The following is a 24,364-nucleotide window of genomic DNA, read 5'->3' on the forward strand; positions in this document are numbered from 1 at the left end:
ATGCATAACCATTTTGGTGACCTCAGGGAAATCCTTCCCTCTATCCGTATACAAATATCCATGTCTGAACCTATTTCCTTTGTAATTCCGGTAAAGCGGATTCTTACTCCAGAAGATCTTACCAAGTGGGGTGAGTCCGAAACATACAAAAAGTTGAACGCCTTCATCGAGCGCCTCGCCACATCTATCAAAGGGTTGACCAATGAGGCAGAAACGGGCGCTTCAGAGATTATAGACGCCTTGCTCGCCATGCTTGACGGTATAGAGACTATCTTATCGCAGCACCCGGTGGTGGAAGACGCGAACACCTCGCGATTCGGCAAGGTGGAGTTCCGAGACTTCTACGACGACGTGAAGGAACAGGTGGTGGGGTTACTCGCTCCTATTGTGCAGATATATCAGAAAACAGCCTATGGTGACCCCACAGTTGAACTAGCGGCATATCTCTCGGAATCTTTTGGTAATAGAACCCGTATCGATTACGGATCGGGCCACGAGCTCAACTTCATGGCGCTTCTTCTCTGCTTGGACGAGCTCCGCCTTTTCGTGCCGGAAGACGACAAGGCACTTGTGTTGAAGGTGTTCATCCGCTACATGGCGCTTATGCGCCGTTTGCAGCGTGAGTACTGGTTGGAGCCTGCGGGATCGCACGGGGTGTGGGGCTTGGACGATTACCACTTCTTGCCTTTCCTCTTCGGTTCCTGGCAGTTGTACACACATCCAAACTTGAGGCCCAAGTCGATTCGCAGTCAGGATATGGTGGACATGTTTCACCCCAAGTACATGTACTTTGAGTGCATCAATTTCATCAATGAGGTCAAAAACGTGCCCTTACGCTGGCATTCGCCCATGTTGGACGATATTTCCGGCGTAAAAACCTGGGCCAAGGTTGCCGAGGGTATGTTCAAAATGTTCAAGGCAGAAGTCCTTGGAAAGTTGCCGGTAATGCAGCATTTTCTTTTCGGGAGCATTCTCGTTGTGCCTGTCGGCATTAGTGAGAAGGGTGACCAGGATGATGATTGCTGTGGTCACTCTCTGTTGAACACTTGGGGCGATTGCTGTGGAATCAAGGTCCCGAGTGCCATTGGGGCGAGCCAGATGAACAAACAGCAGGGAATCAAGCCTATCCCGTTTGATTAGGGAAGGAGAATGCTGTACGTTAACGTAGAAATGCGGGTATATCCTCTGCCACATACCCCGGGGTATATAATTTTTTCTGCAAAGCTTGGCTAAAAAACTGTCTATAGATTGTATTCGTTTCCATCCGAAGCTCATCTAATTTCATAAAACACGTTCGCCAACGGAGCTCTTGATTTTCATATAGGAATCGAAAAGACTAATACATAGGTTATTTCGACGTTAAGTTCCATAATAGACCCGCCTATATAGATATGCATCCCAGAGGTTTACAACAGAGTACTCGTAGGTAGACCCAGAACTGTGAATTCACATCAAATATCACTTATCGATATCCAACCCATGATCGTTTACCTGAAGATAGCATGGGCTCAGGCATAGCCTCCCCTATCCGTCAGATCAATATTGGTCCGTTATTCCCTGCGTTCGTTTCATCGTCCGAGACAGCTCTATCGATATATTCGCCACCGATCAACCATTTACTGGTATTTATTTTGCAGGGTTTCTACAGCTGTATCAAAGATTCATCTAACATAAGGTATATACAGAGGACATAAGGGCATTAACAGGGGGTTCAATCTTTATTGAACCGGGAGCTCTTCGGCTTGCGTCTGCCCCGCTTGGTTTCCTCTTCTGGTGCCGCGGTATCCAAACGCGCGGCTCTCTCATCCGGGCCCTCAAAGTACACCAACGGTTCGTCCAGCTCTGCCGGAACAGCGCTCCATTCATTAAATCCAGCCATCTCCTGCTCTAGCACCTCTGCTTCAGCGTACAAGTCTTCCAAAAAAAGCTTCTTCTGGGGAATCACGTGGAACAACTCGGGGGCGTAGATTGCGCCGCCCCTAGCAAAGAGCGTTTGGAGCTTGAAATCTTCATGGTCCATAAACTCGGCCGCAGGGACCCGCGGGAGCTTTGAATGGGGGATTGTGATGCGCTTCTTGGGCACGGGCGCTGCTTTTGGCTTCTCCAACTCGGCGACATCGTCGGGCGTTGCCTTTGCCGTCGCATTCGACTGGCATCTGACCTGCAAGGCAGGTACAAACCTCGCACGTAATACGGTTCTGTATATGTTTCTGGAAGCAAGCATGGGTAATAAATAAGGTGATAGTTGTGACCTGAATCTCTCATACCTATGACGCTTAAAAAATCAATTCTGCGTGACAACCAGAGGGTAACGGCCATGTGAAAACACGTGATAGTCATATGACTAAAATTCTTTTTCCGATACCGAACCGAGATAAAATGCATGTGTTTCGCCTTGCCCTCAGATTTTTTTTATTGACCCACAACACAGTATGCCTTTTGGTATAAACTTCGTCTCCCAGATCAAGCACTTTGCTTCGCCGGCGCCAGTTAGACTTCCATCTAAGGAAGAGGGCCAGAGCTTCACGTTGGCCGAGATTGTGGCCAAGTATGCGCCGAGCCTCGAGCACGGAGCGTCCGCTCTCATGAGCCCCTTCTTGTGCAATGGTCACTTACAGACGATGTATGCCGGTATTGGGAACTTTGAAGAGGTCAATCAGATCTACTACCGCCGTGAGTTGTTACAGTTCGAGGACGGTGGTGTGGCCTCTGTAGACCATGTGGTGCACCTGCTGAAGGAGAAGTTCGACTTGATTGACGACCTGCTGCACGTTCCAGCGTCGCAGAAGTTCGACTTGCCTCCACGAACCAAGTACTACTCTCCCCAGGAAGTGACTGAGTTGCGATCCGATGACCACAAGCCGTTAATCATTTGCCTCCACGGCTTGTCCGGCGGGTCCTACGAGAGCTACGTGCGGTGCTTCTTGGAAGCAATCACCTCCGAGCCATACGGGTTTGAGGCCTGTGTGTTGAACGCACGTGGATGTGCCAATACATCTTTGACCACGTCCCAGTTGTTCTGCGGGGTCTGGACCAACGATATCCGCGACTTGATTGCCAAGTTGCGCAAGGACTACCCGAACCGGCTGTTGTACGCCGTTGGGTTTTCGCTTGGGGGGTCGATCTTGGCCAACTACTTAGGCCAGGAGTCTGACGACTGTCCCTTAACTGCCGCTGCTGTGATCGCCACGCCCTGGGATTTGAACGACTCTTCCATCCAGATCGAGTCTTCATACATTGGCCATAACGTCTACTCGCGCGCGATGACAGAAAACTTGTACCGGTTAGTGGATATGCATTACGATGCGCTCAGTGAGAGTGAGGTGATGGAAAACTATGCTGCCAAGCGCTACATGGCCAAGACCTTGAGACAATTTGACGACTTGTTCACCTCACGGCTCTTTGGCTTTAACAATGCTGGCCAATACTACCGCACAGGATCTCCAATCAACCGCATCTACAAGATCCGTACACCGACCTTGATTTTGAACGCGTTGGACGATCCCATCGCGGCCAGCACCTCCTACCCGTACAAGGAGGCGACATTGAATCCGTACACCTTGTTCGCGACCAGTTCGCTTGGCGGGCACATTGGTTGGTTTACCCCGAGCTTGAAGAGATGGTACTCCGAGCCATTGTCGCAGTTTTTCCACGGAGTGCACCAGGCGCTTGACCACAATAAAGAGCTTGAGGTGGATAAAGACAGTCTTCCTATGGAGACCAAGTGGGTCAAGGATAGGCTCGACTTCAAGCGGGACTGATTTCCGGAAATGTGAATAGATGGGGTATAGATGAATATAATATAATAGAAGATGGATTCGATACCTCAATATGTGGGATATGAGAAAAGGGAAACACAGAGGGTGTTTAGACAAAATTTTTATCTAGAGATGGGTATTTAGGTTTACTAATTAGTAATGTTTTGGCACTAAATCAAAGGCAATAAAGGAAATCTGAACCACATGAACAGGGTTCCCGATATTCTCTCAGTATGTGAGTCATACAAAAGTTTATATAATGGCTCGACAAATCCAGTACCTCCAAATACATTTTCTTTCGAATTTCAACTATGCTTGTAGTATCACCTGTCTATAAAAGTGAGGATTGGCTGTGAATTTTACCTACTTCATCGAATTCTCGCCGGCACTTTGTCATACTTACATGCAGGTATTTTTCATACTAAACATATACCACACCATCACCTTTTCTCTCATACTTTTCTCACCCCTTCCACAGATGAGTTTCTGTCGAATTTTTAACAGTGCTAAGTCGGTTAGCACCCTGCCTATTCGTACCAGATGCTATGCTGTAGCTGCTACTCCTCTACCAGGCCCGCCACCCTCCAGAAGAGCCCCGGCGCCGTACAAACCAAAGAACTCCCCACAGGAGCTCGAGCGACAAAAGAAGGAGCTTGCTGTGTCTTCGTTCAAGGATATCTTTGAAAATATTGTCAGTTTCTCCGAAAACGTCGTCCCCATGGACCCAGCCGATGTGAAGGATGTCCTCGCGCACCCGGCCAAGTTTGCCAAGCTCAACACATACCACCAGGGCCAGATCATCGAGGACTTGGACGTTAAGCAGAAGCGCAAATGGACCTCCATGACCAGCGATGAAAAGCGAATGATCCATTATATATGGTACGGGCCGTGGGGCCCGCGGGAAGGATTTGAAAACTTCACTAACGCCAAGGTGCCGCCCCAGGACTTGCCGTGGGAAATGCCGTCCCAGGCTCAGTCTGTGACGGACCCCAAGCAGAAGATATCCATCCGAGAGTTACCAGTTAGAGATTTGAAGACCGTTTCCGAGGATCGCAGAAAGACGTTCAAGAACAGGGGGTTGGATCCGATGAGCAGCTTTGTTGTGTCCTTTGCCCTTTTGGTATTTATCGGCTCCATATACAGAGATACGTATATTGGCGAGGCCGGTGCGCCAGTGGAGCATGTCATAGTTGAGTACCAAGAGCCAGAGAAGGAGGCGGAGGTCGAAGCTCCAGCTGCCAAGCCACGTAAGTGGTACTACCTCTGGGCTAAATAAGCAAGTCGATAGGGCCCTAAACTCCACGTTGATGCCTATGTAGCGATCATACCAAGACTGTACATATATACACCCTAAATCCTGGTCGAAGCACAAGATATTTCTGGAAAATAGCATTAAATTAAATAAACACGTGGACAGGAGTCATGCCACTCTTTTTCAGCTCATCGCTAACCCTGCCTGGTTGTCAAGTCTGTAAATACACTAGAGCCCGAGTCTTTCCAAACCCAATTCCAAGAGTCCAACCACCGTGTCCATCTCCTGGCCATCCTTGCCCTCTTCGTACGAACTTTTCACTTCTGCGAGCTTGGCATCAAGCTTCTCAACAATTTCCTCAAGAAGCATGCTGCTGTCCTCGTCCTGGATGAAGAATTGCTTGGTGGCGACCAAAAAATTCAAGTACGCAATCAACATTTGCGACTGGGCCGGCTGGATCGTGTGTGGATCGTGGAAAAGCTCATCCACCGTCTGGCTGATACTCTGCAAGATGGTCAACTTTCGCGTGTGGGTCAAGGGAATGAACTTGGTTGATCTTGGGGGGAGCGGTGGACCGCTGAGCTTGACCGTGGCTAGTTTCTCAGTCAATTCGTCAGTAGAGTCTTTCTGCTTCTTATCCTTGACACACAAGTCCTTAAGTACCCCGATCAAGGCAACCTTACCGTTGGGAAACGGACAGCTCTTTAAAGAGTCGGCGATGAACTCAAACGACACGTCGTCACTGACCAACGCCAACACCTTGGTCATTAACGTGAAGAACACCATTCTGTGATTCACCGACAAGTCCATATTGGAGCAGCATTCGGTTAACAACACCTGCAAGTACGCTTTGATGATGATGCGGACGATAGCGCTAGACTTTGAAAGGCTGAGCAACGTGGCGGCATCGGTTTCCGAGATCATGATGACCTTGAGGAGCGCGAAAGACAACAACACATCGTTAAGCGCCTTGTTTGAGAAGCTCTTTGCAGCGTTGGTGGACGCCATGAGGGGTAAGTAGTAGCGTAACGTAAGCAAAAAAATGTCAATGGCAGACAAATCGGCGTAGCTGGTCTGAATCACCGGTCTGGCCCCCTCGAGAGTCTTGTGCGCATAGAGGGTTAAGAGACCGATAGATGACAACGGAATCTCCTTCATCTCGGCTTTGTTCGCTGACGCCTGCTGGTAGTACTCCTGGACGATGAGCGTAACAAAATGCTCGTTAAGGTCATTTTCGGAAACACTGGGATTTTCCGCAAAGACCTGTAACAATTCTTGCAAATCCCGCGTTTTAGAAATCTCCTCGTCAAAACACTGCCTCAAGTCAACGTCCTGGGAAATCACTAACTCCATCATCCGGTCCATAAGCTCGCCCCTCTTGCTGAACAGATCACCGTCTGCATCCTCAAGATCGTGCAAATCGGTTTCAGCGTACGTCTTGGTCTGCTCTTTTGGGGTGCCATTCTTATAGCCCACTAGCTTCGGATACAATTCCATCGACCAGCCTATGGAGAACTGTCTGCCAACGATTTCCACCAAATGTGTAGAAAAGCTTTTGAGCAACTTTGCCTGCAAATACTCCTCATCTTCGATTTCAGCATCCTGGTCATCAGCCGGGATCTGTGGAGGCACGTAGTCCCGCGTAAAGACGTAGAGACGTTTGACAACGAACTCGACGTTATCCATACCCTGAATGTTCTTGTTCACAAACGAGAGGAGTGCCGTCAACGCCATGGACAAGAAGCGAGATGGGTATATTGTCACAATACGTTTCAAGGTTGCGCTCATGAGCTCAAGTGTCAAGTAGAACTTGAGAAGCAAGATACGATCGGCGTTGGCGAACGCGTGCCCTGCGTCGTCCGCATCAACCCTTGTAGTCACGCTGAGGAGCTCACAGCTCTTGAGGAACAACTCTTTCGGATTGCCAAAGCGTGAAAGCAAGTCAAAGATCTTGACACATTGATGGAAGCACGGCGCGTTACGAATCGGTGTATGGAACGCAAAGTGTGAGTGTAAGTACTTCAAAAGTAACGCAGGAAGGTCCCAACCCACTTCGTAGATCAATTCTTTGCTGCCTTCCGTATTGGACAAGACGTCGAGAAGCTGGGTTACAATCGCGGTGCGCTGTTCCTCTGTGAATGCATACGGATTGTCGAGGTAGATGTCGAGTAAGGTGGAGTACGACAAGTAGTCCTTAGATTCGATGGCGTCTTTTGCGGCCAGCTCAATGTTCTGGATAATGGTCTCAAAGGCCGGAAGCGGCGAGGAAGGCGACTCAGTGTCAGACATGCTCACAGATGGGATGATTGTGGGTGTACAGATATAATTGGCCCCGTTTTCTTTTGCGCTAGGTTGTAATATGTACGAATTGCCAGATTGAGCGGTTAGACCCTCATCTGGAAAATTCGTGCTGAGGTGTACGCACGGGCTGGAAAATCTGTCGGGTGGGCTTTTATGGCCAAGAGCAATAATGTGGTATTGTATATGGTTTAGAGCCTTTATTTTACTACTGTAAAATTTAGAGCATTGATATTATCGATAAAAACTTTAGGAATAATTACGGTAATGTGAAATAAACGATAGTCACAGATTGGCCGTGTTCCTAAGGGGGGTGGGTGTGCTAGTGCGGCTGTACCTGCATAATCCACCAACGGGTTATTATTCAAATTGTTGTGAATATATGTAATTGCCTAATTTGTAATATCTCTGGTCTGATGCATTATCAGTTTGAACTATTAAAGTCTTGATGAATTTCATATCTACCGCAGTAGAAATTATCCTTGGAGGTTTATGTCATTGAAGCTCAAGTCTTAAACGTGCCTAAAGAGAGGTATAGTAATGTATTGCCAGTATTCTTTAAATAGGATGTTTTTCAAGTTTCTACATATATCGCAATTATGTTCTTTTATCCTGATCGATGTGAAGGGGCAGTGTAGAGCTCCCATTTCTTAGTTTGGGACCATTTCCTCACACGACATGAGGGCGGCTCCTACACTATTTGAGTAGAAGAGAAGGCTTCCCATCACGGGCAAATTGTCCAAAACACTAGCCCCAAAGCCGAATCCATAGTACATTGACTTGTGATGTACGTAGTTGATGATGGCCTGGTTTCGGTTGAAGCCAGAGAGGTCCATAAACCGGTTATTGTAGCCAAATCCCACCCCACCACAGTTCGAGAAGCTCGCAATATAAGGCCCGATTATCGGGATCCCAAAATTCAAGAAAAACCTGATGAGCACCTTTGGAACGTACAAGGAAAAGAAGTAGGTCCTGAACAAGTTGGTAAGGGTTCTGCGATAGATGTACGGTAACGAACGGGCTCTTGTGAACCTTCCTCGAAGTCGAGCTTTCAAAATCACCGCATGCTTCCCTTGCACACTATAAACAGCATCGATCATTCCGTTCAAGTCCTCTTGGTTAGCTCTTCTGAAGACCCACGCGGCAACCATATTGGATTGAGTGAACATTGTGAATTGTGCAACCAGAAACACCATGGGACCAAACCCCGTGGGTAAATTGAAAATCGTTGTAACAGCCACTACAGAGGAAGTGGCCAAGGCGTAGAAGAAGTAGAGAAAGAATGTAAGGGCTAGTTCTTGAATCGCGAGAGTAACGGTGTGCTTGAGGAATAGCGGATGGTTTAAGATGAACACAGCCCCCTAACAAGGTTAGTGATCATTTTCAAACGTGAAAGTCAGCTTCAAACTTACTCGAAGTGGGAAGAAGGTTCCCTTGAAGAACTGCTGAGGAAGAAGTGAAGACATGCCTGCACTTTTTTTCTTGACAAGTAGATATTAAACAAGATAAAATAGGTTCTTAATATGAAGCTTGTTAGAGTGGTTGTAGAAAGTCTTCCTGGTAAATGTTCCCTGGAATGTCACAAGCACAAAGACCTTTGTGGTCCAAGCCGCATTTTTTAAATATCTCAACATGCGACTTTCGGCGTGGATAGAGATTAGTTACTTTGTTATGAGTAAAGATCCAATTCAACCAGAAAATCGTAATTAAACCTTATCGTGACACTGGGAGGGTACATTTATTTAGGAGGATCTCTTAATATGGGTGCTGACAAAGATAGAGGTCAAGGTTTTGTACAGGAATCCAGAGACAAAACCTGGTATAATGAGACACTGCCATATAGTTAGATATCTTATTAATATATGAAACGGATATTTGTATAAAGGGGTATATGAATGAAGTAAATAAAGGATAGAGATACAGGGCTGTAAATATACAGTTAGAACGGATAGGCTACGTTGACTAAGAGGAAACATAGTGGTAAGTACTTCGGGAACCGTGTAGATCGTAAATCAGAGCAATTCCAGTCCTCCTGGGACCTTTGCGATCACCCCGTACCTCTGCCTATACTCGAGCTGACGTCCTGTCTGAAATTACAACATACATTGCATTCCTAGGTCATATTATACATTAGTAAGTTCTGGCTCGCTCGACTCTCACTACTTCTTCAAAATAGTAACAACATCCTCGTCCGCGAGTTCGTGCGAAAGACCGACAAACTGCGGCTGGTGTTTGACAGAAGAGCCGTACACGATGGCGTTTTTGAAATCGGAAACCAAAGACTTGTGAATCTGGTTACAAAAGTCCTCGACAGATGAACTGCCGGTTCTCAACACGACTGGCTCGCTGAAGTCTGGCAACCTACCCTTTGGCTTGGTGTAGACTCTGACTAAGTTCAATCTATCCCACATCATTTCCAATAACTCATCGAGGTTCCACCCGTTCCCGGAAGAGATCGGAATGGCGTTTGGAATGCGGTACAACAATTCCAACTCCTCGATCGAGAAAGAATCGATCTTATTCAACACGTAGACGGCCGGGATGTATCGTCTGTTCTGGGCCTCAATGGTGTCGATTAAATCGTCCACGGTGGCGTCACAACGGAACGCAATGTCAGCAGAGTTCATTCTGTACTCGGACATGACGGCTCTGATCTCGTCATTATCAAGGTGGGTGAGCGGTACGGTGTTTGTGATGTTGACACCGCCCCTCTCCTTCTTCTTGATCAAAATATTTGGTGGCTGCTTATTGATTCTAATACCGAACCCCTCCAACTCCTTCTCAATGATCTTTTTGTGTGCCAACGGCTTGTTGACGTCCAACACGATAAAAATCAAGTTGCAGGTTCTGGCCACCGCGATGACCTGCTTACCTCTACCCTTACCGTCCTTGGCACCTTCAATAATTCCCGGCAAATCCAACATTTGGATCTTGGCACCCTTGTACTTGATCACACCGGGCACGGTGGTCAAGGTTGTGAACTCATAGGCAGCGGCCTCAGAGTGAGTCCCGGTGAGCTTGGACAACAACGTGGACTTACCCACAGACGGGAATCCCACAAAACCGACCGACGCCACACCAGTACGCGCAACGTCGAAACCCATGCCACCACCACCGCCACCGGCTCCGGTTGGTGCCAACAACTCTCTTCTCAACTTGGCCAACTTGGCCTTCAACTGCCCCAAGTGAAAGGAGGTGGCCTTGTTCTTCTGGGTTTTGGCCATCTCATCTTCGATGTGCTTGATCTTCTCAACGGTCGTCATGATGAATGTCTGTGTTGGGTTGGTTGGAGGGGGAAACGATACTTTTTGCTGGTATTCTTAAATGCTAGCAAAGTTGTACCGCGAGTTTTTTTTTTCAAATCCGGGTAAACTGAAAAAGTCACGTGCGAAGATTTTTCTTTTCGCAGCGCCAAACGACAGAGACGCCGAATTTTTAAATACGCAGAGCAGGATCAGCATTCCTGCTATCATTCCTTAATCCACACACACCTTATACAATGGCAAAGAAGGGCAAGAAGAACACAAAAGGCGGCGACTACTGGGACGAAGAGTTCGAGGGCGACCAGCCACAAGAAGTGACCGAAGATGCTGAGCCAGCCGCTGATGCGGTTGCCCAGCCAGAGGCCACTACCGCCGACGACGTCGCGGGCGATTTCATGTCTACTTTGCGCAAGTCCAAGACTAAGAAGCAACAGAAGGATGACGAAGATAAGGCCAAGAAAGACACCGGCGCGCCGGTCATCTTGTCCAAAAAGGAGAAAGAGAAGTTGAAGAAGGAGAAGGAAAAGCAGTTGAAGAAGGAACAGGCTGAAAAGAAGAAGGCTGCCGCGGCAAAGTCTGGCACTCCATCTAAGGCTTCTACCCCTGCGCCGGAGGAGGAGATAAAGGAGACGGCGCCAGTTCCCGTTGCCGCCCCAAAGAAGACCACCAAGAAGCTTGCGGGTATCGCCTTGCTCAAACGCCAGTTAGAATTGCAAAAGCAGGCGGAGGAAGAGGCCCAGCGTCTCGACGATGAGGAGGAAGCGCGTATTGTTGCCGAAGAAGCTGCCGAAAAGGAGGCCGAAGCCGAAAAGGAGGCCGTCCGTGCCGCCAAGAAGGAAAAGGAAAGGGTCAAGAAGGAAAAGCTCAAGGCCGAGGGTAAGTTGTTGACCAAGAAACAGAAGGAGGAGAAGAAGATTCAGGAACGTCGTCGGGCCGCTTTGCTTGCCAATGAGGGCGTTGTCGTTGCCGGCTTAGAGGAGGAGGAGACCGGCGCGCCAAAGGCCAAGAAGGTGGTTTACGGTAAGAAAAAGTCCAAGAAGGTTGAAGCTACCCCGGAACCGGTCAAAGTTGCAGAAGTTGTTGAAAAAAATGACGACGAGGCCCTTGCCGATGACTGGGAGGCGTTGGCTCTTGATGATGACGAAGAGGTTGCCGACAACTGGGACGAGCAGGAATCGTTCGACGCAAACAAGAAAGCCGAAGAGGCCAAGAGGGCTGCGGAAGCCGAGGCTGCCGCGGCGGCTGCAGCGGCTGCGGCCGAGGCTGAGCGCTTGGAGGCCGAGAGAATCGCCGAAGAGGAGCGTGTTGCGGCCGAACAGAGAGAAAGAGAGGCCAGAGAGGCCAGCAAGAAACAAATGTCCAAGAAGCAGGTGGCCAAGGTTACCGAGCCAGAGACCCCAGATCTCCGTTCCCCAATCTGCTGTATCTTGGGTCACGTTGATACCGGGAAAACCAAGTTGTTGGACAAGGTCCGTCAGACTAACGTCCAGGGTGGTGAAGCTGGTGGTATCACCCAACAGATTGGTGCCACCTACTTCCCGGTGTCGGCCATCAAGTCCAAGACCGCCGTCATGGCTGCTTACGAGAAGCAGACCTTTGACGTCCCCGGCTTGTTGATTATCGATACCCCGGGCCACGAGTCTTTCTCCAACTTGCGTTCCCGTGGTTCCTCTCTCTGTAACATTGCTATCTTGGTTATCGACATCATGCATGGTCTCGAGCAGCAGACCAGAGAGTCTATCCGTCTCTTGAGAGAGAGAAAGGCACCATTCATTGTCGCGTTGAACAAGATTGATCGTCTTTACGACTGGCAGACCACCCCGAACAACTCCTTCCGTGACTCCTTCGGCAAGCAGTCCCACACTGTCCAGCAGGAGTTTGAAGACAGATACACGAAAATCAAGGTTGAATTAGCCGAGGAGGGTCTTAACTCCGAGTTATACTTCAACAACAAGAACATGGCCAAGTATGTGTCTATCGTTCCAACCTCCGCCGTCACCGGTGAGGGTGTTCCTGATTTGTTGTGGCTCTTGTTGGAGTTGACCCAGAAGAGAATGTCCAAGCAGTTGATGTACCTCTCCAAGGTTGAGGCCACCATCTTGGAAGTCAAGATTGTTGAGGGTCTCGGTACCACCATCGATGTGGTGTTGTCCAATGGTGTGTTGAGAGAGGGTGATCGTATCATTCTCTGCGGTATGAATGGGCCGATTGCCACTAATATCAGAGCGTTGCTTACGCCACCGCCGTCGCGTGAGTTGCGTATCAAGTCCGAGTACGTCCACCACAAGGAGGTCAAGGCCGCTTTGGGGGTCAAGATTGCTGCCACCGACTTGGAAAAGGCGGTTGCTGGTTCACGTTTGTTGGTTGTTGGTCCGGACGACGACGAGGAAGAGATGTTGGACGAGGTTATGGACGATCTTACCGGGTTGTTGGACTCTGTCGACACCTCTGGTCGCGGTGTCACCGTGCAAGCCTCCACCTTGGGTTCCTTGGAAGCCTTGTTGGATTTCCTCAAGCAGATGAAGATCCCAGTCATGTCCATTGGTTTGGGTCCAGTCTACAAGAGAGACGTCATGAAGGCCACCACTATGTTGGAGAAAGCCAAGGAGTTTGCCATCATGTTATGTTTCGATGTCAAGGTTGACAAGGAAGCCGAACAGTATGCCGACGAGCAGGGTGTCAAGATTTTCTCTGCTGACATTATCTACCACTTGTTTGATGCCTTCACCGCCTACCAGGCCAAGTTGATGGAGGAGAGACGTAAGGAGTTCCAGGAACACGCCGTCTACCCATGTGTTATGAAGACTCTCCAGATTATTAACAAGCGTAACCCTATGATTATTGGTGTTGACGTGATGGAAGGTACCGTCCGTTTGGGTACCCCGATCTGTGCTGCTCGTACGGACCCTGCTACCAAGCAGAAGCACGTTATGTTGTTGGGTAGGGTCACTTCCTTGGAGGTTAACCACAAGCCTGTCGACAAGGTCAACAGATCCACCACCTCTGCCGGTGTGGCAATGCGTCTTGACAACCCGTCTGCCGCCCAGCCTGTCTGGGGCCGTCACGTTGACGAAACCGACTTGTTGTACTCCTTTATCACTCGTAAATCTATTGACACCTTGAAGGACCCTGCCTTCCGTGACCAAGTCCCAAGAGACGATTGGTTGTTGATCAAGCAGTTGAAGCCAATTTTGGATGTTGAGTAAGCATCATTGGCCTGTTTTTATATTCCCTATCATAATTTATCCGTTAGTCAGTGTAGGTCGGTCAAGCAAGCGACTCGAACCTTTGACAAAGGCTCACATGACCCGTTGGTCATTCTCGGTTAGCTGTCTGTTTGTCACACACCGTAGAAAGGCGTTTCTCATTTGACCCAGCTATCACTTCCAATACTTGATAAACTTAGTATTCAATGTTGTAACGCACCCGTTATACTGTTTTCTATACTATTCTATTCAGTCCAGTGCTTAATTCAATGCTCGTAGTTTCCCAGTTTAGTATGGAAGCTCTTCGGCTCCTCCATTGGTCTCTTGCTCTGAAGTCATAAATTTTGGGCCCCAGAGAGCTACGATCCCCTTACAGTAACCCTGCAAATTGACGTAAACCACGCGACAGCGGGCCTCCTCACCGAGCAATTCTCGTGTCGCCTCTGCGAGCTGGTCGAGGTTGGAGTTTCGCGGTAAAAACAACCCGACATGGTTGGTGATCCTTAAAAATGTCTGTAGGATAGCTTTCAAAGGTGCTGGTTGTAGCAAATCCAAGTCAAAGGTCTTGTTTTTGACATAACCCGGTCCGCCCCACGGCGGGGAGCTGAAAATGATGTCCACAGTGGACGAAAGCCTCTTGATCTCTTCCTGTTGCTGAGCGAACTCGACCCAGTCTGCATGGATGAATGAGACTTTTTCTTGAACGCCATAGACCCGGGTGTTGTTCTGGGTACAAAAGATGTTGGTTCCGTTTCGCTCCAAGGCTAGTACTTTGGGGAAGTATCGCGCAAACTGGATGGTGTTGCCGCCGCCGCCGCTGAACACATCCATTATTGTTTCCGCTTCGGGATAGCAGTAGTAGAAGAGCTTGGCTAGAAATAAGGCGATATTTTCTGGCGTCACAGAGTACCATAGCTCCGAATTCATGTACACGCCTTCGTCAAACTTGGAGAAGAGAAGGTAGCGGTGGTCCCAGTATTTTTTGCAGTTCTTAGGGAGTGTATGGTGGCTATGCATCAAGAGCTCTGTAGGGTCATGTGGAATTATCGGCATTGCTCTCTGTACCTCAATCGATATAGCAATATATCTTCCACCAGCACCAAAACCTTTAACATCGGATTTATGAAAAGTTCCTGCATGCATAAAATTCTTCTGCATATCCTGCACGAGAAAAATTTGAAATTTTTCGTACATAAAGCATTGCCTCTAGTATCCAACCACATACTTTTCCACTTCCAAACCACCAAAGATGAAGCAAAAGAGAGCCAAGGCTTACAAGAAGCAGATGGTCCTCTACCAACACGCGTTCAAATTCAGAGAGCCGTACCAAACCATCGTAGATCACGAAATCATCCTCTACGCAGAAAAAGCCGATGTCAATCTCACCAAGGGCCTCACCACCACCATCCATGGTGAGGTCAAGCCGATGATTACTCAGTGCTGTATGCAGGCGCTCTACGACTCCAAGAATCAGGAGGCTATTGAGTACGCCAAGACCTTCGAGCGTCGTCGATGCAACCATCCACCGACAGACCCGATCCCCCCATCTGAGTGCATCAAGTCTGTGGTGGATGTGAAGGGCGAAAATAAGCACCGTTACGTTGTTGCCACCCAGGACGAAGTGCTCAGAAAAAAGTTGAAGAAAGTACCGGGAGTGCCGATGGTGTATGTCGAAAAGGGGGTAATGATCATGGCGCAGCTCAGTGCCGCTTCCGCCAGACATGCTGAGAGGTATGAGAGGCTCAAGTTGACCGGTGGGTTGAACCAGAAGAAGGCCGGATTAAACGTGCCGATAGGTGCCTCAAAGCCGCCAAAGCCGCCCGTGGATGGGAAGGTGGAGAAGCCAAAGAAGAAGACTGGGCCAAAGCAGCCGAATCCGTTGAGTATGAAAAAGAAGAGGGAAGAGCAGAAGGTTCAGGCTGTGAAGACTGAAGAGGTCCAGGAGGACGCGAAGAAGAGAAGAAGAAAGCGTGGTAAAGGTGACAAGTCCGGGACGAATAGCGAGGCTGAGGGAAGTGCTGGGGAGGAGGCCGAAGAGGTTGCAGCCTCCGAATGATTTAATGAATGCTAAGTATTAACATATTGATATTTGAATTGTAATAGCTATATTGGAGATTGTATTTGAAAAGATATATTCTTTTAAGAAATTGAAGTTAGATATTGTAATGGAAAAGACTTATAGCGGCTTAGTCAGGATATTCTGCTGGGACAATACGTTAGCCCCCTTCAAGTGGAGTGGATAGTGACTAGAAGCAGAGATGTCTGACTTATAACGTATGTTTATTCCTTTTGAGACCCCACAGATTATCCTCTCGAAGACGTGGATAATATAGGTTTTAGAGGTTTCACACCCTTTTATATTTCCCAATTAAATGTTATTAGCCGCTCTATTTAGCAAAAATTATATAGACTGGACGTGGAAAGGTGCCAACGAACAAGGTTGAAGGCCACGATGCCACAAGGTCGTGCAGGTATTGGGAACTCGCTCGACGCGCGCCAACTCACAACTTATTCTCGAATGTCTCCAATTCTATCCTTACTGCTCTCTCCGACCTCAGCAGTGATTACAATTGCCAGCCTTCCTCTAAAAATAACCCTCTGATCTGTCTTAACAGAAACCTGACCTTTCACTGATATTCGCCAATTCCACAAATCGGTCTATCGCATAGCTGGATCATCGAGGAACCCTACTTGCTATCATTCATTAACCCTACATCAATGCCCGACACCGACGACAGACTCACAGTACTCACAAGAGAGTTCCAGCATGCGCTGTCAGTAGGGCAGCTCCGCGACGTGATCACGGCGGCCGACGCAGCCGCGCGCACGGTGCACAAGTCGCTCGACGAGTACACTGAGCGTCAGTCATATGAGTTTTTCCGTGAAACGCGTCGCCTCGAGGTGACGCGCGCGGGGCTCGCGTCGACCCTCCAGTCATCTGGCCAGCTCTGCGGGCTCATCGCCAACGCCAACACCGTTGGCACCAAGATCACCGCGCGCGTGCGCTTGCTCGACCTGGAGAAAGCTAAAGTGAGCCAGACCGCGGCATACGCCGCGGACGTGATCGCGTTGAAAGCTGCTGTCGCGCACGCATATATGAGTATCGACCGTGGTGACTGGCCCGCTGCTGCTGGAGCTATCGCGAGTATCCGCGCCTTGCCACAGGATGTCATCGCTGGCAAATTTGCCAACATGGTGGTGCCCTCCACAGACATTCCTCAGGCACCTACGGCTATTGTGGAGCAATGGTGTCTGGAGCTCAAGGCGGTGTTTGTGCGAGAATTCCAGGCGGCAGCGACAGCGAAAGACATCCCGAAGCTCACGACGTTTTTCCAGCTCTTCCCGCAGATCGGCGAGGCGAAAACTGGACTCGACAACTATTCACGGTTTATCTGCGGGATCATTGCGGAACAGAGCCGTGCCCTTCTCACAAATAATTCGCAGGCCAGCTTCTGGTACTCAGCCGTAGCGATGAAGCTCTTTGAGAGCATCTCGATGATCGTGACCCAGCACGGCACGCTTATTTCACGCTACTACGGCCAGCACGCGATGACTGATGTTGTTGCGCGCATCCAGCGCGAGGTCGATGCCCAAGTAGGCTTGATAATTGACACGTTTCACGACGTGCATAACTTGCCCAAAGCGGTTAGTGAAGTGAGCGAGTACTCGTATCCGTACTTGAGCGCCATGGCTACCGGAACCTTCTCGAACGCCGCGTCGCGCTCCGCCTCGCCCGCGATGGAGAGTCCGATGCCCGAGGATGTTTCCGTGGTGGATATTGGTGACTTGGTGAACGAGCTCTCGGCGATTTTGAACAAATGGACAATGTACTGCCGGTTTGTTGCGGTGCGGTGGAATGAGTTTGAAGGGGAAACAGCAGACTTGAAACCGGCCGGTGAGCCGAAAGACTCTGCGAGTGCCGAGAAACATTCAGCCGAACTGCAAACCGAGTTACCGGCAGTGTCGTTGAAACTCCCCCCACCCTTAAAAACTTCCACCTTTGTTAAGAAAATCGCCGACCCGTACACCAAAATCTTTGATGCCCTCAGCGTCTTCTACTTCCGCCGGTCGCTCGAAAAAGCCTACCAGATGGAAGAGCTCCCTACCCTTTCCCACAAAGACCTCATTGCGACGCGTGAAGACCAGTTGACATCTCCTGACCAACCGCTCATCTCTTCCGTGGTGGAGGACTTGATCCTCATCCTCAACACATCGCTCCGCAACGCATTTGAGACGGGCCAGCCCCAGATTGCCAGCTCTATAATCATCACCGTGAAGCGGGTGATAGACACCGACTTCCTTACTGTCATGTTGAGGCGTTTGCGGGATCTGCAGCCACGCGGGGGCTACCAGTTTTTGGCGGCACCGGTGGCGGCGCGGAGCCAGCAGACGAATATGGGCAGCATGCTCATGCGCGGAGCGAACTACGCGAACTCGGTGATCAACACGGATAACGATCAAAAGCTTAACGACTTTGTGGTGTTGTTGAACTCTGTGAGTATTGGGGACTCCTATTTCCGCCGCATTGTGGAGAAGATCAACGCGGAAGTGTTACCGGCAAACTATCCGTTCGCAACGGACAGCCAGAAGCTCGCGGCAATCTCTGGAGGCCTAATCGCGTCCCTCCACGCAAAGAGCACCAAGATTGTTGAATTCAACGTGCAGGTGTTGTACGACCTGGTGTTTAAAAATAAGATGCGGCTGATGGTGAACGACTATTTCCTTGCCTCTGAATATCTCATTTCGCAGATGGATGAGAGCGGGCTGAACCAGGCCAAGTTTGCGGCTGCGTGGGCGGGACTCATCTCACCGTTTGTGCGGACGTTGGCGAAGGAGATCTGGGACGCGTTGATGGTGTTGGTGATGGCGCTGATGGCAAGTTTGCTTGAAGCGAAACTCTGGGCGTTGGAAAACCGAATTAATGAGCTAGGCTCGATCAAGTTGGAGTCGAATATTTCTGGAATCATTGACTATGTAACGAAGTTTGGGAAATACTCGCTTAAGGATTCGTTTTTGAAGGTGACCCAAGTGGTGTTGATGGTGGGGTTTGACGGAGAGGAGGAGGAGGCTGGGATCAACTGGGTGTTGACGCCGCAGGAAAGAGTCCGGGCAAGGTATTTAAGAGTTGATAGAAACCCATAGCCTGTATGGTTTTAAGGCTGAGTTTGTAGTATAGCTGCTGGTTTCTTCATTATATAGTCATTGAAGACATTATCTAGACTGAGCTGTATCGGAGGCGTTTGGAGGAGAGATCAATTATCTCCTCGCTACAGCTATATGATTTATAATTTGATATAATATACAGCTAAAGAAAGGTCACAGCTTATTTCTTCTCAGACAACTCCTTTTGCATCTGGTTGCGCTCGTCCTTGAACTTGGAGGATCTGTCTCTGATTCTTGGTTTCTTGTGTCTCGGTTTCTTGACCTTGCCCAACCCGTTCTTGATCCCGGAGACTCTATCACCTTTGGTGGCTCTCATACCTTCGTGGACGAGCTTACCGACCTGGGCCTTATCAGCCTTCCCCAAGATCTTCTTGGCTCTCCCCAATTTGGTTTTTTGCTGCTCGTTCAACCGCGCACCGTTGCTGTTTCTCTGAGGCGTCTGGGAGGACGGTCTGATGTTCATGCAGCGAGAAATTCTCAATTTTCTTTTCTTTTCGCTGGTCTTTAACGGCTTTTCGTTCAAGAGCAATGACTTGTTGACCCCCAAGGAATCCTTGAACTGCACGTAAGCAAAGCCCTTACCGACGTTGGTCTTGGAATCACGCACGATACGGACGTATTCAACCTCAGAAACCTCTTCAAAGTATCTCCACAAGCTCTCTTCTTTCTCCTCAAAGTCCAAGTTGCCCACAAAGATGGATCTCTTGTTGTCCTGGGACGCTGGGTGAGCCACGTGGTCGACCCTCAAATGGTTTTCCTGGAAAACCGTCCCGTTCAACGCCACAGCCTTGATTGAAAACTCTTTCTTTTCGTACACAACATACGCATTGACGGTATCTCTGGTGGAGTGGAACTTCTGCTGGACAAACGCAACCTTTCTTGGAAGCGCGTCCTCGAAGGAAATGGATCTGAATCTGATGGACTTGACGGCACCAAACTCCGCAAACTTTGCCTTAAAGAGTTTGTAGGTGGCCTTGTTGGTGATGACGGTGGAGGAGACGTTACCCACAAATACGGTGGCTTCCGCCTTTGTCAATTCGGTTTCCTTCAAGTCTACGATCTTGGCAGCTCTAGTCTTTTTGGTCTTGGTCTCAGTTTCGGATTCAGAGTCTGAATCAGAGTTTTCCTCAACCTCTTCCTTGGATTCTTCTGCGGTGTCATCCTTCATAAGCTTGGTGAGATACGCGCCTTCCAAGTCATCTTCCTCATCTCTAGCCTTTTTACTTCTCTTCTTTCTTGGCTGCTCTGACTCGGCTTCAGCTTCGGCTTCGGCTTCGGCTTCGGTTTCTTTCTTCGCTGTGGCGGAGCGCCTGGACGACGAAACGGTTCTTGGTTGAAGAGTTCTTTGCACCGGCCCGGCGCTCGACTTGAACAATGCATCAATGGATTCATCCACCTTTTGAGAAACAGTCCCAAAGATGGAACTGATAGAAGTAGCTGGTGCCTCAACCGGAATCTTAGATTTGCCCATTGCGTAGTGGTGTGCAAAAATAGTGAAAGCAAATGGCGAAATATACTTATGCAATTTTTCATTCTTTTTTTCACTGCAGCTTTTTTTTACTCTGTGCAGGATCTCATCGGGGAGGGAGAAAACATTATGACTAACGGTGGAATAGTCTGTAAAGTACGATTGGTAAATTATATTCTAATAATTAATGAAACCCCTAAGTAGTTTTAGTGGTCTTCTGGTATATTGACATTAAGGGGGGTGGTTCAACATTGTGTGATCCGTTCACAATGTTCCATCTATCAACATTTTGTTGACACTTAAAAGTTATATGGTATTGAGCTACCCTAGCAAACTTTACAGATAATTGTAAAACTTGTGGTATATCTCTACCTCAAGGGTAGAATATCTACTTATAGTAATAAGTAATACTGGTTACCTCTATAATGTATATAGGATAAAGGAGAGAGGGATCGACCTCCTTATATAGAATATTGATCCCTACCACGTGACAGCTACACGCTTACTACAAAACTCATGATTTTATATAATAGTAGCTAGGAAGCACTCCGAATGCTGAGTACTAGCTTGGTTTGGTACGGTATGTTTGTGTGTGCCCACGGTCGTGTATCGGTATTAGTAGAATCAATAGCTGATTTCTGCGATAAATTTCATTATATAACGCGGTATTTCCAGTCTCGTACATCTTAAACCAAGCTATGTTCATCACGGGTTGCGCCCCTTTGAATACTTTAGGATGTGTGAAAGACATCCTGTGGTGGGTATTAAAAAACGATAACTACTTGTCATCCTTTCTAATTCACTATAGTGTATGAAGCTATAATCTTTCGTTTTATCACAGTACCGATTAAATTACATGATACACCATATAGAGGATCAACTAATATAGTGTGAATGAATATATCGAATGGCATATGAATTAACTTAGTGACGAGTAAGCAATGGCCTTTGGTTGAACATTGTGCCTGAGATGGCAATGGATAATCCATTTGTTTGGGTAAAGTGGTGTCAAAATGATAGCTTCATAAACCAGACACGTAACGCATCTACCCCGCTTTGGCCAACTTCTTATCGTGACCCGCCTTTCTATTATGATTTGCCTTCAGGGCCTTGTTCTTTTCATTTCTCGAGTTTTGCTTCTTCGTATTCGGCTCCTTCTTTTCATCTCCCTCTGCCTTGGACCGATGACTTTGCGGCTCGGGCTGGCGACTTTGCGGCTCAGTTTCTTCCAACTCGTCATCTGGTTTGCGGTACCTGGTCGACTTCTTCATCCCACCCGGCTTGTTCCCCTGAAACATAAACTTTTCCTCCAACAACTTGCACCGGCGCGGGTTACGCTCCAACATGCGGGCCCAGCCCTCGATCTGCTCATCCGTCCAGCCGGTGACGTCCCGAATCTCCTTTCTCGCCTTTGCCTTGCGGTGAACCTTCTCGAGAAGTAAGCCCTGATCCTTCTTGAACACGCCCCAGAGCACAGCCTCGATCTGGTCGATCTTGCTGGAAACATTTCGCGAGTCGTCCTGAACTGAGATCCGCCCGCTACGCGTCTCCACCGCCTCGCCACTGGTCTTTTCCTGGTCGGCATATGTGTCGTCTGGCTCGTCCTCGTCATTCTCATAGATTAAACGCAACGCTGCAGTCAATGTGGCTTTCTTAAGGCGATCCTCTTCTTCCTTGTTATTTTCAGTCACAAACAGCTTCTTCCCGTGACTAATCTTGGACGAATCGGCAGCGAGAAGTGAAAACTCGTCCTCATCATATATGCCTCTGCTAATAGATGTTCTTGTCTCCGCCTTCAGATGTTCGGGAATCGACTCTCTGTACTCTGGGATGGATGCCACCAACTCTGGGTCCTCCAACAAAATGTTTGATGCGGTTTCCACATTATGGGCATTCTCCTTCAAAAGCGTCTTTGCCTGGGCGACAGATAACTGTGGGAACAAATCCGTCAAGAGCTGGACGTGCGATTCATCAAAGCTTTGCTCCTGGATATGATTTTTGCTTAAAAACGGCAAACGGGCCTCCAAGCCCGGAACCATGGCCTTGTACGACAGTGAAAGAATGACCCCGCTGAAGAGCGGATAGAGGCGGCAGAGCGCGAGGTTGTTGATGCCGAGCCCCGTCGCTAAGTTGGCTGTGGCAGATATCGGCAAGGACAACAAGCAGACGATCATGATGCTCAGAGACGTCTTGGCGTGCACGGATTTGCCCCCCACGTACAACTTCTCCAACATTTCGACAAACGCAACGTTCACAAACAGCTCACCAAACTTTCCGGAGTTATTAACCCGCTTGTTGATGTTTCGCTGAGTGTTTATGGCTGTTTTAGAGCCGGTGGAGCGGCTTTTATTTACAAACGTACTTGTCAGCGCAGCGGAGGTGCCGAGTAGCGCAGCCAACACCTTCAATTCGGCGCTTTTAAACTTTCCATTGGAGATTAGAGACTCCAAGTGTTTGTGGATGGAGCTGATGGATGAAATGTTGCCCGATTTTTTGTTGTTATTGAACCTGGACTTGAAGGTTCCGTCTACCAAGCTACGAACGGTAGTGGCGTTCTCCGCGACATAGACGCGGCAAAAGTCCCACATCGCGCTTCCGTTCAAGTTGAGCTTCAACAAGGAATGCGTTTTGACCACTTGGAACACATAGCTCCGGAGAATTGTTCCGTTCTTGACAATATCGGGGTTGATGGCACCGAGCGAAAACACCTGCTGCTGCTCCTCCGCCGTCTCCTGAAGATACCCCTTCAAAAATACTGCCAACTGTTGCTGCGACTTGACAGACCAACGGCGCGCCACCACCTCTTCGTCGAGTAAAGCCTGCGCCAAACGAACATAGCTCTCGAGCAAGTGCGCCCAGATGACCGGGTCCTTGTCGATTAGGGACGATCGGAGCCGGAACGGTGGGTATGCCACGATCGGGATATTGACCGTATGTTCATCGATTATTTCAGACATGAATGGGTTTATAGTTGGTGGTATGGTGCTAGGAGAATTTAAATGTGATGTATATTTCAAACCAATTTGCCCTGCGAGATTTTGGCAACGTCGGAGTTGTCGTGGTCACGTGTTGAAATTTAGTAGTTATGGTAGGTGCGGGTGGCAAGGTGGCAAACATGAGTCATGCCTGTTTCTACAAGGTTAGTTGTTGGTTCAAGAATGATTATCGTTTAGAATTACCGGTAGTTGGTGTGGCCTGGTTGAACTGGGGATTTGGGATTAAATCACGTCTTTGTGTTATAATCCAACCCTCGGCTCGAAACCCTAACCATCAGCCATAAGGTCTCGATCAAAGTATTTACGGCATACAGCCCGACGTTCCAGACGGTCCCTTTGACTTTAGTCCTCAAACCAGCCACTAAAATGGAAATGCGTATATATGTACGAATTTTGCTGTATTTACTAGCTGTTTTTTAGTGTTAAAACTTGGTAATGCCGCTAGATCCGGGACTGAATGAAGTGATCCACCTCACTCCCGTTTCTGCTGTCTAGTTTCTGTCGGCTAGCCATTTATCTTCTTGCCGCCCGTGCATATAAATACCAGGGTGGAGGATAGGGTTGCCAACGATCTCCCATCCGAACCGACGCAGCCGAATCGCAGCTGCACCTAGATTTTAGTTATGCACGCACCAATCCGGAGGTTTGGAATCCCCACCAATTTCGCTTGATGCTAACTCAGTTTTCCAGCCGACCTAGGCAAAAAGTGAATGGAAGAGATAGCTAGTTTAGGTATATAAATTATGCATTTCTTTGCTTCCTGAGTATCGAACAGGTATATGACACCAGCATCATCTATATTTACATATTAAGAACGAAAGCTAAATGTATATGCAAATATATAATATATTTCTGATATATATGATTTCATCACTTCAATATTAATAAAAAAATACAACTATATATGATATATACCAATATACATTGTAAAACGCTAGATCCAGTGTCTATTTGATTTTG

General features: G+C 48.4%; 13 protein-coding genes across 13 annotated transcripts; 6 read left to right on the plus strand and 7 right to left on the minus strand.

Annotated features, from left to right (window-relative positions):
- The first annotated feature begins 38 nt into the window (after window positions 1–38).
- BABINDRAFT_163224 (peptidylprolyl isomerase) lies at window positions 39–1,335 on the plus strand. The gene has a single exon (XM_019129785.1). The coding sequence runs from the start codon at window positions 61–63 to the stop codon at window positions 1,138–1,140; it is 1,080 nt and encodes a 359-aa protein (XP_018983166.1). The 5' UTR covers window positions 39–60; the 3' UTR covers window positions 1,141–1,335.
- A 376-nt stretch (window positions 1,336–1,711) lies between these two features.
- On the minus strand, window positions 1,712–2,224 carry BABINDRAFT_168797 (uncharacterized protein; the record flags this gene model as incomplete). The annotated part of the gene is made up of 1 exon (XM_019130612.1): window positions 1,712–2,224. One exon carries the CDS (start codon window positions 2,222–2,224, stop codon window positions 1,712–1,714), a length of 513 nt encoding a protein of 170 aa, XP_018983167.1.
- Window positions 2,225–2,421: 197 nt separating this feature from the next.
- Window positions 2,422–3,939, plus strand: BABINDRAFT_163225 (putative carboxylic ester hydrolase). The gene has a single exon (XM_019129786.1). The coding sequence runs from the start codon at window positions 2,433–2,435 to the stop codon at window positions 3,759–3,761; it is 1,329 nt and encodes a 442-aa protein (XP_018983168.1). The 5' UTR covers window positions 2,422–2,432; the 3' UTR covers window positions 3,762–3,939.
- Window positions 3,940–4,365: 426 nt separating this feature from the next.
- On the plus strand, window positions 4,366–5,034 carry BABINDRAFT_27123 (uncharacterized protein; the record flags this gene model as incomplete). Its single annotated transcript, XM_019131399.2, has 1 exon — window positions 4,366–5,034. A coding segment is annotated over one exon (669 nt), but the record flags the coding sequence as incomplete, so codon positions are not given.
- Window positions 5,035–5,136: 102 nt separating this feature from the next.
- On the minus strand, window positions 5,137–7,342 carry YBP1 (Ybp1p). The gene has a single exon (XM_019132959.1). The coding sequence runs from the start codon at window positions 7,297–7,299 to the stop codon at window positions 5,239–5,241; it is 2,061 nt and encodes a 686-aa protein (XP_018983170.1). The 5' UTR covers window positions 7,300–7,342; the 3' UTR covers window positions 5,137–5,238.
- A 503-nt stretch (window positions 7,343–7,845) lies between these two features.
- BABINDRAFT_177809 (uncharacterized protein) lies at window positions 7,846–8,879 on the minus strand. Its single transcript, XM_019131047.1, has 2 exons — window positions 8,721–8,879; window positions 7,846–8,669 (listed from the first exon to the last, which is right to left on the minus strand). The coding sequence occupies exons 1-2, from the start codon at window positions 8,772–8,774 to the stop codon at window positions 7,959–7,961; spliced, it is 765 nt and encodes a 254-aa protein (XP_018983171.1). The 5' UTR covers window positions 8,775–8,879; the 3' UTR covers window positions 7,846–7,958.
- A 588-nt stretch (window positions 8,880–9,467) lies between these two features.
- Window positions 9,468–10,571, minus strand: DRG1 (GTP-binding protein; the record flags this gene model as incomplete). The annotated part of the gene is made up of 1 exon (XM_019133026.1): window positions 9,468–10,571. The coding sequence occupies one exon, from the start codon at window positions 10,569–10,571 to the stop codon at window positions 9,468–9,470; it is 1,104 nt and encodes a 367-aa protein (XP_018983172.1).
- A 1,088-nt stretch (window positions 10,572–11,659) lies between these two features.
- Window positions 11,660–13,777, plus strand: FUN12 (translation initiation factor eIF5B; the record flags this gene model as incomplete). The annotated part of the gene is made up of 1 exon (XM_019131998.1): window positions 11,660–13,777. A coding segment is annotated over one exon (2,118 nt), but the record flags the coding sequence as incomplete, so codon positions are not given.
- Window positions 13,778–14,065: 288 nt separating this feature from the next.
- BABINDRAFT_40730 (RNA methyltransferase) lies at window positions 14,066–14,830 on the minus strand (the record flags this gene model as incomplete). The annotated part of the gene is made up of 1 exon (XM_019131989.1): window positions 14,066–14,830. One exon carries the CDS (start codon window positions 14,828–14,830, stop codon window positions 14,066–14,068), a length of 765 nt encoding a protein of 254 aa, XP_018983174.1.
- A 191-nt stretch (window positions 14,831–15,021) lies between these two features.
- On the plus strand, window positions 15,022–15,891 carry BABINDRAFT_163227 (rRNA-binding ribosome biosynthesis protein). The gene has a single exon (XM_019129787.1). The coding sequence runs from the start codon at window positions 15,027–15,029 to the stop codon at window positions 15,831–15,833; it is 807 nt and encodes a 268-aa protein (XP_018983175.1). The 5' UTR covers window positions 15,022–15,026; the 3' UTR covers window positions 15,834–15,891.
- A 604-nt stretch (window positions 15,892–16,495) lies between these two features.
- Window positions 16,496–18,919, plus strand: COG4 (Golgi transport complex subunit; the record flags this gene model as incomplete). The annotated part of the gene is made up of 1 exon (XM_019130613.1): window positions 16,496–18,919. One exon carries the CDS (start codon window positions 16,496–16,498, stop codon window positions 18,917–18,919), a length of 2,424 nt encoding a protein of 807 aa, XP_018983176.1.
- A 181-nt stretch (window positions 18,920–19,100) lies between these two features.
- Window positions 19,101–20,411, minus strand: BABINDRAFT_9832 (uncharacterized protein; the record flags this gene model as incomplete). The annotated part of the gene is made up of 1 exon (XM_019133027.1): window positions 19,101–20,411. The coding sequence occupies one exon, from the start codon at window positions 20,409–20,411 to the stop codon at window positions 19,101–19,103; it is 1,311 nt and encodes a 436-aa protein (XP_018983177.1).
- A 662-nt stretch (window positions 20,412–21,073) lies between these two features.
- BABINDRAFT_163229 (uncharacterized protein) lies at window positions 21,074–23,843 on the minus strand. The gene has a single exon (XM_019129788.1). It carries the CDS (start codon window positions 23,363–23,365, stop codon window positions 21,455–21,457), a length of 1,911 nt encoding a protein of 636 aa, XP_018983178.1. The 5' UTR covers window positions 23,366–23,843; the 3' UTR covers window positions 21,074–21,454.
- Between the last annotated feature and the right edge of the window lie 521 nt (window positions 23,844–24,364).

The sequence above is a fragment of the Babjeviella inositovora genome (assembly GCF_001661335.1).
Source record: "Babjeviella inositovora NRRL Y-12698 unplaced genomic scaffold BABINscaffold_13, whole genome shotgun sequence".
Classification (NCBI taxonomy): domain Eukaryota; kingdom Fungi; phylum Ascomycota; class Pichiomycetes; order Serinales; genus Babjeviella; species Babjeviella inositovora.